This window comes from Cyclopterus lumpus, chromosome 17, assembly GCF_009769545.1.
Source record: "Cyclopterus lumpus isolate fCycLum1 chromosome 17, fCycLum1.pri, whole genome shotgun sequence".
NCBI classification, from domain to species: Eukaryota; Metazoa; Chordata; class Actinopteri; order Perciformes; family Cyclopteridae; genus Cyclopterus; species Cyclopterus lumpus.
Window position 1 is genome coordinate 19,438,885 of NC_046982.1, and position 12,121 is coordinate 19,451,005.

The 12,121-nt window shown below is 46.8% G+C and overlaps 1 protein-coding gene across 2 annotated transcripts in view; it reads right to left on the reverse strand.

Annotated features, from left to right (window-relative positions):
• Positions 1-2,926: 2,926 nt before the first annotated feature.
• Positions 2,927-12,121, reverse strand: part of LOC117746458 (adhesion G protein-coupled receptor L2-like) — a 57,946-nt gene continuing 48,751 nt past the window's right edge. For both annotated transcript variants that reach the window (XM_034555596.1, XM_034555597.1), the window contains 6 exons: positions 12,027-12,118; positions 10,599-10,767; positions 9,804-9,932; positions 8,595-8,691; positions 7,453-7,578; positions 2,927-3,804 (listed from right to left, as the gene is read on the reverse strand). In XM_034555596.1, the coding sequence (XP_034411487.1) occupies positions 2,927-3,804; positions 7,453-7,578; positions 8,595-8,691; positions 9,804-9,932; positions 10,599-10,767; positions 12,027-12,118 (1,491 nt within the window). The remainder of the gene's footprint in view (positions 3,805-7,452; positions 7,579-8,594; positions 8,692-9,803; positions 9,933-10,598; positions 10,768-12,026; positions 12,119-12,121) is intronic.

Genomic DNA, 12,121 nt, shown 5'->3' on the forward strand with positions numbered 1-12,121 from the left:
TACATCCCATAAGAGGGAGAACACATGGACTGTGTTTAGAGACACGGAGGCTGGAATGCAGCGTCTCCGGTGGGCCCGGCCACCATCCTGATGACATTAGCAGCACCGAGTCGACCCCGTCGTTCGAGTTGGGGGGGGTGGGGGGGGGGGGGAGACAGACCATAATAACGGTCCAGTTTTTGGAAGAGTGGTGTGTTTGCTGGTGGTGGAGGGTCAACGCTGAGGGTCTCATCCTCTCTTGTCTCTGTCATGGTCAAAGAGATGTGACGCCACCTGATTGACAGAATAAACCTGAGAGAGAGAGAGAGAGAGAGAGAGAGAGAGAGAGAGAGAGAGACAAAGAGAGAGAGAGAGAGACAGAGAGCTAGAGAGAGAGAGAGAGAGAGAGAGACACATGGTTTAGCTGTGCAAACGTTTACATGTTTGCTCCACCCCTATATGTTGTGTGGATTATCAATATGTTCACGGGAACCATATTTCCCCCTCCCCTATGCCGTGTACCACAGCTATGGTTATGTTATGTTATGTTAGGGCCCTCAAGCTTTTTGAAGATTATAAAACTGCATGTTATAGTGACCTCAATATCATCCAAAACAACCAAAATGTTGATATTTTCTTATATGTTTTAAACGGCTAAAACAGCCCGGGGGTCAATTTGACCCCCAAAGAACATCGATGCGTACAAGTCGTGTACATTGAAAACATATCATCATGCTCATTTTATGTTTACCCAGTTGTCCCCATTAAATTAGGGCAAAGTCATGAAATATGAAGCAAAAAGAATGATGCCGATCATATATTTTGAGTAAAAAAATAAATAAATATATATTCAAAATGTTATACGTAATAAGAGAGTTAATGCTCGAACATTTAACTCCCATGACTGCTGATGAGTTGTTTACGCTGGCGTCTTCTCACATATTCCGTGATATTCCCATAACGTGCAAATTCAGACAGGAAAAACAGTAAAGTTTAAAACACATTCTTAAAAGACCTCCGGCATTCTTCTCTCTTGTAGGTTTCTTCTTGTTCTTCTCTTAATAATAATAATTCTTTATTCAACAATTGCGCATGTCAAATTTCACAAATTGTTAAATAAGAAACGACAACATGCATTTAAATGTAATTTGCAGTTTCTCATTGACGATGTACGTATTTTGTACATGTGCATTTGTTCGAATAAACAATTTGAATTATTTTTAACGTTGGATTCACATGCCGAGTCTCTAGAAACTGTAGTCGAGTTTATTCGCTTCAAACAAACCAGTTTGCTTCAGTTTCTTTTATTTAAATGCGCTGGGCGTGTCCCTCCATTGTGTCCACAGCTGAAAATAATAATCCCCAATAAAAACAACCAATTATTCCCATTTGAATGACGTTTGATGGAAAGTATTGGCCTGGTTTTTAAAGACGAACATCTTCATCAGGGACCGGTTGGTTTTCTACGACTATAAAATCTAGCATCACTCTGGTTCCCTCAGCAACAATATTTTACTTTTTGGATTTTGGATTATTAAACGCTGAGTCATTCCCGTGTTTCAGGGGGAAATCCCCCGGTCGTGAAACCAATCGCAGCCATTTTGTTTCAATGCAAAAAAAAAAAAAAAAAAACGACATGAATAAGCAGCCAAACTTCTGAGAACAAGAAAAGAATTTCACATTTATTTGATATCAAACAGGAGTTGAATTAAATATCAGCTGATGATGGACTCTTACAAAAGAAATAAAATGAACCTAATCAGTGCTGCAGCAACTTTTTCACACTTTCCCAACCATGTTCTTTTTTTCTTCTATTTATTATTTGTTTCTTCTTCCTCTGAATAGTTCAGTTAATAAATTAATTAGTGTCAAAGGAATGAAATATGTCTGCAAAAATCTGCAATATCGCATTAGGTCGTTGAACATAAGTCTTTAAAACTTGACATTTTTCTTTTCAAGTAAAATAAATTACACAAGTTTCCAAATTTACTCCAAATCTGTGTGCATGGCCCCCGGTGTTAAACAAATATACTAAATGGCAAAAACAAACAAACAACCTCATCATTCATGAAAGCAAAAAAGCACTTCACAAGCAGAGACGTGAGCATGATTTCGTATGGATCTCTTGATCTTTTTTTTTTTTTTCATATATATATTTTTTTTTCATATTCAAAACATAATACAACGAGTCAAGTGTGAGAGGAGAAAAAGCACATTTCCACCAAATTTTTTGATTAACCTTGTCTGAAGAATCCTATTAACAATGACACGGAAAAACTACTGAATGGTTGCCGTTGCTGTTTTTTTTCTCTTTTTTCTTCTTCTTCTTTCTGTTTTTATCTTAATTCTTAATTTTTTACACTAGTGGTACAGCAAAATATATTTTCTTTAGCTGTTACTTTGACAACAGTTAAATGTGCAATAGAGAAAATATAAGGCCTGAGTCTGAATTAGTGGTTTCTTAAACTCTACAGTCCCGACTGTGCAGTGGAGCCGCACTAGTTCTACTTCTGGACTTCATGACTAAAAAGACCCTGGTTCTGCAAAGCCCCCCCAAGAATATGTCCAGAGTTTCAAAAGTTCCTTTGCTTAAAGTTTTTTTTAAAAGTTTATTTTATGAATCCCTTATTCTTCCACAGAAAAGCCAGACTTGTCTCCTGTGTGTGTTATTCTCTGCGCCTCCTTCCCTCCAACAGCAGAGCGTTTCACAGTCCACGTTTGGACGTGTTTTTGCGTGTTAATGGGATCTGTGTGTTTTTTTTTTCTTCTCCATGACAACATTTCACTTCCTGTCCTAACAGGAAGTGGGGGCATGTGGAGAGAGAGACAGACGTCGCCGGCCTCTCTCTTGACATCGACCGAAAAAAGCAGCCATCTGTTGAAACCTGTGCAAAACAGAAAAAAAAGGTGTGTGTGTGTGGGGGACGGGGAGGGGGGGGGGGACGGCTCAGAGGCTGGTAATGAGCTGCATTTGTCCGTCGCTCGGCGCCTCCCCTTCCTGCGCGCAGTCTTCGTCGTTGGGCGGGATGATGCAGCCGTCGCTGGTGCCTCGGTTTATGTGGTAGTAGGACAGGGGCTGCGGCGCGTCGCCGAGCTCCGGCATGCTTTTGTGATACGCGTCCTCGCTCTCGCTTCGAGGCGAGGAGGAGAGCTCCTCCTCTTCCTGCTCCTCCTCCTCCTCCGGGGTGTACGGCGAAGCCGAGGGCGAGGGCGAGTCCCTCAAGTTCGGCATGCTCGTGTAAAGGGAGTCTCTGTTGTTGTTGGGCGACTGGGAGCCCGTGTCCTCCGCTGCAGTAACAGTCTCAGAGCCGTGGCCGCCCTGCCCCTCCAGGCGCCTGGGGGCCTTCTGGGCGCTGTAGAGCAGGGAGTGAGTCCTCTGGGGCAGGAGGGGGGCCTCCAGCACCTCCTTGTGGTGGGGGTGCAGGAGCAGCTCCAGGGTGGCGTGGCCTCCTCTTCCGCTCCCTCTCTGGGGGGACGCGGCATCGGCGTGATCCGCCACGATGGCGTCGTCCTCGCTGCCGCTGCCGCCCCCGACCCGGTCCACGGTCACTCTGGTCTGCGGAGGCGCGGCCCGGTCCGGCTCCCTCGGGTGGTCGCGGCCTTTGGGGGCCCCGCGGGGCCGCAGGTTGTTGTGGACGATCTCGGATATGATCATCTTCTCGAAGGCGACGTCGTCCAGGTGGAGGCCCCCCAGGTCGCCCGGGGCTCGGACGCCCACGCTCTCATAGTTGTCGTCTCGCAGGGAGTAGCTGTTGTTGAAATTGCCATTGAGGGGGAGGGTGTCCATGGCACTGATGTCCCTGCTGTTGCTCAGAGAGTGCTGTCCTGCAACAAGAGGCGAGAAGGGCGCGTGAGATATGATTATTTCATTTTTTTTGGAGGGGGGGGCTTTTGTGTAGAACAAAACAGTGTCCACTACACCATCCACATCCAACTTGATACTGCTCAGGACACGGCACTCTTTGATCTCTGGGTTGGTTAATTTCAATTTTATGCAAATATACAAAGTTTTTAAAAATTCAAAAGGAGAACCCAATCTGCTCTCCACCATGTCCATCCTCATTATGGCTGAATATCATTAAAGCCAATCTAAGAGATTATCCTGAACAATATTGGAGAAATGAGAAATGAGAACAAAGGATGACGCACGCACGCACACACGCACACACACACACACACACACATAGCACGGCGACACGCCACGACGTAGCCGATGGACGGACGGACGGACGGACGGGGGGGGGGGGTGGGGGGAACAACACGAGCAGCACACAAATTAATAAATGAATTCAAGCTGATGAGGAAGTGATGCGACGCAAAACAATGAATAAAACATTCCACCTGTTTAAAAAAAGAAAGAAAGGAGGCAAGACAATAAAAAAGAGTAACGTCGAACACAGATGGCTACCGCTCTGCACCGGGGCCCCCCCTCGCCCCCCCACGAGCACAGCAACAAACCCCCACACAGCACGACAGACAGGCACGGTGCAATGACTCACTTTGCCAACACTCACATCAAGTGTGTCTGCTCAGGCTATCTGGCCTAAGAACAGCTGATGTGCAACAAAAAACAAACAAAAACAACAAAAAAAAGTAAAAAATTGCAGCAGAAACAACGTAAATCAGAGAAATAAGAGCGACGTGGAGAAGCTTCGACATCCGGCCCCCACCCCACCGGGATTCAGTCCGTCCGACTCGTCGCGTCCTTGCCGTTAAACTGTAATTTAGCCCCAACCTGACGCAATCGTTTTCAAATTGGATGTTGGAGGAAGTGACGTTCGTGGGCGCCAAAGGACGAACCGAAGGACGACTGAATCCTGGACTCAGCGGGGTGAGAGAGAGGGTTCAGCGGCAAGCACAGAGTCTACAGCAAGAGAAGGAACATTTCCTAATCTGTCGTTCACTTTTGGAACATTGAACACACACACACACACACACACACACACACGCGCGCACTGTGAGTGGAGTACTTGGTTTGAGTAGCAGGATGACAGTGAAGTGGCGTATTTTATTTATTGGGTATACCGAGAGCGTGCGAGGCTGACATTCTACAGAGGGCGGGCGAGGTCGACACGGGCGGAGAAGTAAAAAGAAAAATGAAATGAAAGAAGAAGAAAAAAAGAAGAAAAGAAAACACTCTCTGTGTAGTCTCAGGTTTCAAATGAAGGTGTACAAATAAGAAGAAGAAGCATGACAGCAACTGAGGAAGCAAAAGCTCTGAAACAACATCAAAGAAATTCCCAAAAAAAGAGTGAAAAGAGGGGCATAGGAGGGGGGGGGGGGGGTTATTAGCCACCTCTCTAAATAGACCCCTACTTCCTAATTTGCATTTGTTTATGCGCAGGCGGTGATTATATCGCAGCCAGGTACTGTCTACCGGCAGCAAGAGGGGAGGGGGGGGGGGGGGGGGGGGGGGGTGTGAACAGAATTCAAGTGGACAGCTGCACTCTGGGAAGCGTTCCAGCGGAGATTCATCCAAGATGTCCTCCCCCCCCCCCCCACCCCCACACCCCCACACCCCCACAGCCCCTTTACCCGTTTTCCCTGCATCGGTCCAACATCTGCAGAGCGTTACTCAGTATTAATACACGTATAACAGAGGACGCGCTCATCCTTTTCCAGGAGCTCAATGTAACGACTATAGCAGGCGAGTATTTAGAAGAGGACTTTGACTTTAGAAGACTGCGTTGAGGGACTGTCTCTCGGCTCGCATGTCACACTCGGGTCGGTGATCTTCACGCGGGGTTTTGACATGTTGTGTGTCGTGCCGCGGCCGCCGCTGCCTGGTATCCTCAAAACTACTTTCCATATGTTCAAATCTTTTTTTTTCTCCTCCTCCCATTTCTTTCCTCCTTGTCACTGCTTCCTGTTCCTCCCGTGTAGGAACTCAGCTAATGCAGCGGTTCGCCTCAGGGGACAGATGGCGCGTGTGCGTGTGTGTGTGTGTGTGTGTGTGTGTGTGTGTGTTTATTTACGCCGACGTGCAAAAACGGCGTGCTCATTAAATATCGCCACCAATGCTAACATGTAATTACTACAATGATTAAAGCAGGTAAACATTTTGAGGGCGATGAAGCTCCAGCTGTCGGGAGGGGAAGCGCACGCCGACTTCTGCATCCGAGCTGCTCGACCTGCTGCCGAGAAAGAAAGAAAGAAAGAAAGAAAAAAAAAAAAGAAAAGTCTTTTTGATTTCCCTTCCGCAGACATCGCTCGGTCCCCGAGCCCCGCTTCGTTATCGCCGGGTGTGAAGTGCTCTCATTGCGCCGGGGAGCCGCAAAAACCAGACGGCGGTGGCTGCAGCTGGTTAACGCTCCTCCGTGCGCTCCCGCACATCCTCCGCTCCTCACGCACACTTTTGCCACACTGCTGCTTTTTGTATATTCTCTTTTATCATCAAATAAGCCCGAGAATATCCGAGGGCTATGATTCTGCCCGCATTGCGTCACGAGCTTCTGTTTTTTTTTGGGGGTGTTTTTTTTCTTCTTCTTCCTTCTTCTTTTGATTGGGTTTCTTATGCTCTGCCAGGGAGGAACTAGGTCACCACGAATCTAATTGGAAGTAAACTTAAGAACAATGCGACGAAACGCGTTGTCTAGATGTCACCCCGCGATGAACGGATGTGATATAACCGTACATGATCCGGACCGAGTGGAGCTCATGTGAAGAGATGAGTGAGTTTATCGCCTTACGCAGGAGGCGGAATGAAGAGGAAGAAGAGACGGTAAATCTGTGTGTGGTTATTCTCCACGGTTTTTTTTTTTTTTTTTTTTTGAGGCGTGTTGTTGTGTCAGAGCCCCCTCAAGAGTGTTTGTGTTTTCAATAAATCTAACACGCTTAAAAGGAGCGTGATTAATGAGGTGATTAACATCGCTCTCATTTCTGTTTGTTTTTACTGGGTTAGCTTAGCACAAAGACTGGAAACGGGTAGAAACACCTAGCCTAGCCACGGGGATCGTCCTTTAATCTGGTTTTGTTCAATCACTGACAACAACAAACAACAACAACAAAGAGTGAAAAAACAATATTTTGCTATTTTACATGGCTTTCATGGGCTTGGCCCGGCTTTTCTTTGAGTGGCCGTCGGTTGCCGAGCAACTACTCAGAGCCAAGAAAGAGTCCTTTGCAAACTGGCGAATTCCCCGTTTCTGCATGCATCAAATCCAACGAGACGTAACATGTCAATCGGTCCGCTTTTATTTAATTAATTTTCTTAGATGCAGGTGGTGCAGATCTCGTGACCTTTGGACACCGCCAGGCTAGCTGTATCCCCTTGTTTCCAGTCTTTGTGCTAAGCTACGCTAACTGGCTGCCGGCTGAAGCCTTGAATTGACCAGACAGACATGAGAGTGGCATCTATCGGCTGGTCTTACTCAACCCCAAAAAGAGAATAAGTGTACCACACAGACACACACACACACACACACACACACACACAGATCAATGCAAGAATAAAAGCGGAGGGTGGGTGTGCACCTGGGGAGTGAAAGGCGGGTGGAGAGGGGGTGTTGCACACCACGGTTTCTGCCAGGAGGTTGTTATAAGGGTTAGTGTCGTGGGTTCGGAGGAGGGGGTTAGTTAGGAGGTAGTTGCCAGTCATCCCTGGAATAAAAAAGGAATAGAGAGAGAGAGAGAGAGAAAGGGGAAACAAACAGTTGAGGAAAACAGAGCTTGAGGTACTGTACTTTACGGTCTGCGGCGGTCCTCTTAAACAAACACTGACATTTCGCCGTCCAACGCCCGACACCGCGGAAAAAGATTTACGACCCGACGATCCGTCTGCCTTCTATTACCACAAAGCGGCCATAGAAAACGCGGGTCGAAAGCACGGCGTTATCCAAACAGTCAGCCGACGTGGCTGACAAACAATATTTATCGCGACAAGCGCGGACCGGAGCGCGGCGGCACAATCAAGCTGCAGTGTTTACACGAAACAAACTCCATCCAAACAAAACCCCGTACAGTCGGGACACGAGACATAACATGTCTTAAGTGGCCCTACCATGAATAATACAGCATCCCTATCATCCTGAGCGCGCTTGTGTAAATCCTCGAGAGTGTAATAACAGTCCTCGGTCATTTGGATGGATCGTTGAGAAAAAACGTTGTGCTGGCAAGAAGAAAAATCAGACTAATTCAGAACTCCAGCCAAATCTACGCTGGCAGTCTGCAGCCCGCTGGGGGGGGCTCTTAAAAAAACTTGCTCTGACCTCCGGAGGCCCGACTTTGCTCGTCTCCTCCACCTTTACCTTCCTCCCCGACGATCACGCGGGTGAGTTCGTGGGGGCTGCGATCTGAACTCGAGACCTCCTCCGTAACATGCTGTGTTACGACTAAACATCTCACCTCGATCTGTCTGCTGCTCCTCGCCTTTTAAGACGCGAGCAGGGAAGGAAAGAAACCGCTGTGAACTTTGGCACGCAGGCTGCATTTAACACTGTTTTTTTTTTTTAAACATAAAGAGAAATGCAATATTAAATCGGGCCTTATCTCGCTGGTTTTTTTCTTCTTCCCCGAGCCGCCACAGAGCACATTGAAGTGTTTATTATGAATTCGGAGCGGCATCACAAAGCACGCGTTCTCTCCTGGTGGCGGCACAAAGAAACGGGTTTGCTTACCCTGGTTGAGCGTGGAGGTGCTGTTTATGTCTCCCGAGATGAAGGACGACTCCGACTGCTTCCTCACGGTGTCGTTCCACATGCGCCTGATGCGGCTCTGGGTGGAGAGAAGAGCAGCCGTCGATCAGAGCTCGACGCGGTGTCATTCCAGGCTTCTTCTGGCCTGGATCGAGGAGCTACGTGGGCTTCGTGACGCTACCCCTTTGCAATACGAGATTTAATGAACCTGCACCCTGCTGATGATGACACGGTCCTGCTCCGGTGAAACTAAGGCTTTGCACGGAAACTGCCGAGACTCTCCCGGCTTGTAGTTTGAAGTATCGGCCCACGCAAGCTCTTTTTTTTATTTATTTCTTCTCTTCAGGAGAGTTGGAGCAAGAAGCCGCTAGCAAATTCCCAAAAGTGCTCCTGAGAACGATCTCGTAGCGAGATCATAGAGATCAGAATTCAACATTATGTTTTTCCACAATACTCTCGGGTTTCTTTCTGGAAACAGGTATAAAAAGACTAATTAAAAAAAAAAAAAGGAACATTAAATACGTTAATGCTGTCTGTCTGTACTGTATTGTAAAGTCGGTTGCTAACAAAGCCAAACATCCTAAAGTGGAAGCCTGAAATGTGACACGAAGTACTGCCGTGACATTTCAATTGAAAGGTTTAAGCTGTGTATCTGTATGAAAAGCGTCGAGCGTCTCGGCTTTGGAGTCTTTACAAAAGGATGATACCCTCGGTGTTTCTTATTGTCCACAAATCATGTGCAGAGACCGGAATCATCAATACGGTCCAGCTTCCCCAGCCTCTCTGTGGCTCTCAGCCCCATTTGTGTGTGTGAGGACATAAATCCTTAAAGACGGGTTACCAATAAAAAATCATCCTCATCATTAAAAAAAAAAAAAAAGGCTGAGTAATTTCCTTAAACATCATAGTTTTTAACACACGCTGCATAAACAGTAGTAAATAGTGACTTTTTAATTGGGGGGGGGAGGGGGCTATTTTCAGCCGGTGCTCTCGTGAGTATTTACACAGTTTATCAGGTTTCATCGGATCGGTTCATTTTTTTGGGGTTTAATGAGATTTTTAATTTTAAAAAATGAACAACATCACCGTCGACAGAAGTCAAAGTGATCCCACTGACATGAATGCACTGGAATGCAACACGTTCCTAAACCCACCCCGACCTATCGGATCTCTCCCCCCCGTCCCACGCACCTGGGTCGCAGACGAGTAGCGGGCCGTGGACCGGGACGTGGCCGTCTTGGCGCCGCCGTGCGGTCCCTCCGACGGCAGCGCGCCGCAGCACCGGGACTGGCGGAAACATTTGCTGTACTCCTTGCGGACCTGCAGAGGAACAAAAAGATCAGGGATGGGGCTGAGCCACTCGACGGACCGCCTCGCACATCCATAATCTTTATCAAATGCCATCCGGGCTGACAGCTGTTTAAATGCCGGATCTGTGAGGACGGGGGATAATAAACTCGGATGTTCATGTGCGCGGAGAGATGCTCGTGAAAAAGCAAGAATGTATCCAGAGCTGCAGCGCGGTGATTCGATTTGGAAAGAAATAGGAAGCGCCAGGGTTGAGTTTTATGACGGCAAGGCTTCAAACCGACGAGGATTTCCATGAATGATTATTTTCCTGATTTAAAATCAACTCATTTTCTAAAAGTTTCCTGTTTTGTCAGACTGAACGATATCTGAGACAAAGAAAAGCTAAAAAGTGTCTTTCATGATTAAATGTTTCCTGAATGCCTTTCCGTCAATTGAATATGTGATTAATTTACCCCATTATACTGTAGTTTAATCAGTATAATTAATTAATTATTAACTCATTATTTGATTGGTCAATCAAATTAAAAGCATTTCCAAAGTGATGTATTTTTCACCCCGAAGACTATTTAATTAAACCAAAAAAAAACAACAAAAAAAACGCTTTAGAAGCTTTTAAACCGGTCGTTCGACTAATGGATTAAAAAAAAAAACGAGCCGTCGTTTCAGAACTCGCACCTTCTTCTGGAGGAGGCAGTGGAAGATGAAGATGAACATCCCCTGCAGAGTGTTGAAGATGGTGAAGAGGTACGCCATCACGATGGAGGATTCATTGAGGAAGAACAAGCCGAAGGTCCACGTGAGCGCCAACAGACACAGGAGGGCGAACGCTCCCGACACCCACGACCTGCACGGGAACAAGAGAGATGCAGCCGGTTACAAAAAAAAGAACATTTAAAAAAAAAAAGAAGCTCTTTTGCATATTGCCGTATAAACTTTGCTGATACAAAGACTTGGAATGAATGTGCATTCGGTATTTGACACCGAGTCTAAAAACCCATTTCCCCCGCTGCCTCCTCGGCGTTGTTGGCTTTAACAGCGTTGCAAACGCAGCAGGTTTTTTCTCTCGGCGGCTTCCAGGAAAGCCGAGAGAGAAAAAAATAAGATAACGTCACAGTCGATGGCGAAGGCTATTCCTTTACGGGCTTTGGGGGAGCGAGCGAGGAGCGAGGAGCGAGGAGGGAGGAGACGGGACGAGGAGGGAGGAGGGAGGAGGGAGGAGACGAGCCGCGGGGGAAATAAAGGTGATTGGCCGATTAGACTTGCCGTCCAGTTTTTTGGGTGATTTAAAAAAAAAACTAAAAAAAACAGGAATGCATTTGTTGGGTTCTGAATAATCACACGAAATGCGCCCAATTATTTCGCTTCTTATTCTTCTTTCTTTTTCTTTTTTTTACCACATTTGACACAGAAACTAATTACACAGCTGATTTGAGCTGGACCCTAATTAATGACAGTTAATGAGTTTTTGACTTCTGAATGCGATGCTGTGGATATCCAGCGCCCCCAAAATGTGGGCTTTCTGCGGCCCAAAAACAGACCTGAAAGAGCCGAGTCAACGGCGTCGTCTAAAAAGTCGTGCGCGCCCTCATAACACGTATGTTGGCGTGCTCTCAGACGCATTGTTGAACGGGAACCCGGGCACAGAAATGGACGGGGGACATTTTTATCGAGCGCACGCAGCTCACAAGAAGCGGAAAGATGGTGGAATGGGGGCTTTTCTTTAAATCTATAAATGCATGTGGTGGAATACGTCTTCCCGAGGGATGCCTGTAAAATATGCCAGCGCATAGGAGCGAATAGATACCGAGAGGCCAGGAATGCAGTTATGAAGAAATAATAAAACAATTTTAAAAAAAAAGCAATATAACCCCGTCGTCGTGCAAATAGTGAAATCATAAAAAATCTGGAAAGGAAGAAATATGAATATTGGTTCAGTCGGGTTTAAGAGAAAAGCAAATCAAATAATTGAGTTTGTCCGGAGGGGAAGCAAAAAGCAGTAATGGTGCATATTACCTCCCACGCCCCCCCACACACACACACACACACGCCCCCACACAAACCGCAGATCGGCCACCCGATCCGCCAGAGTTACCCCCCCCTCACCTGATGCCCCCCAGCCTGGACGAGTCGGGTTTCATGGAGGTGGAGTGCTTCACCATCTTGAACATCGTCACCACCAGGAAGATGACGTTGACCTG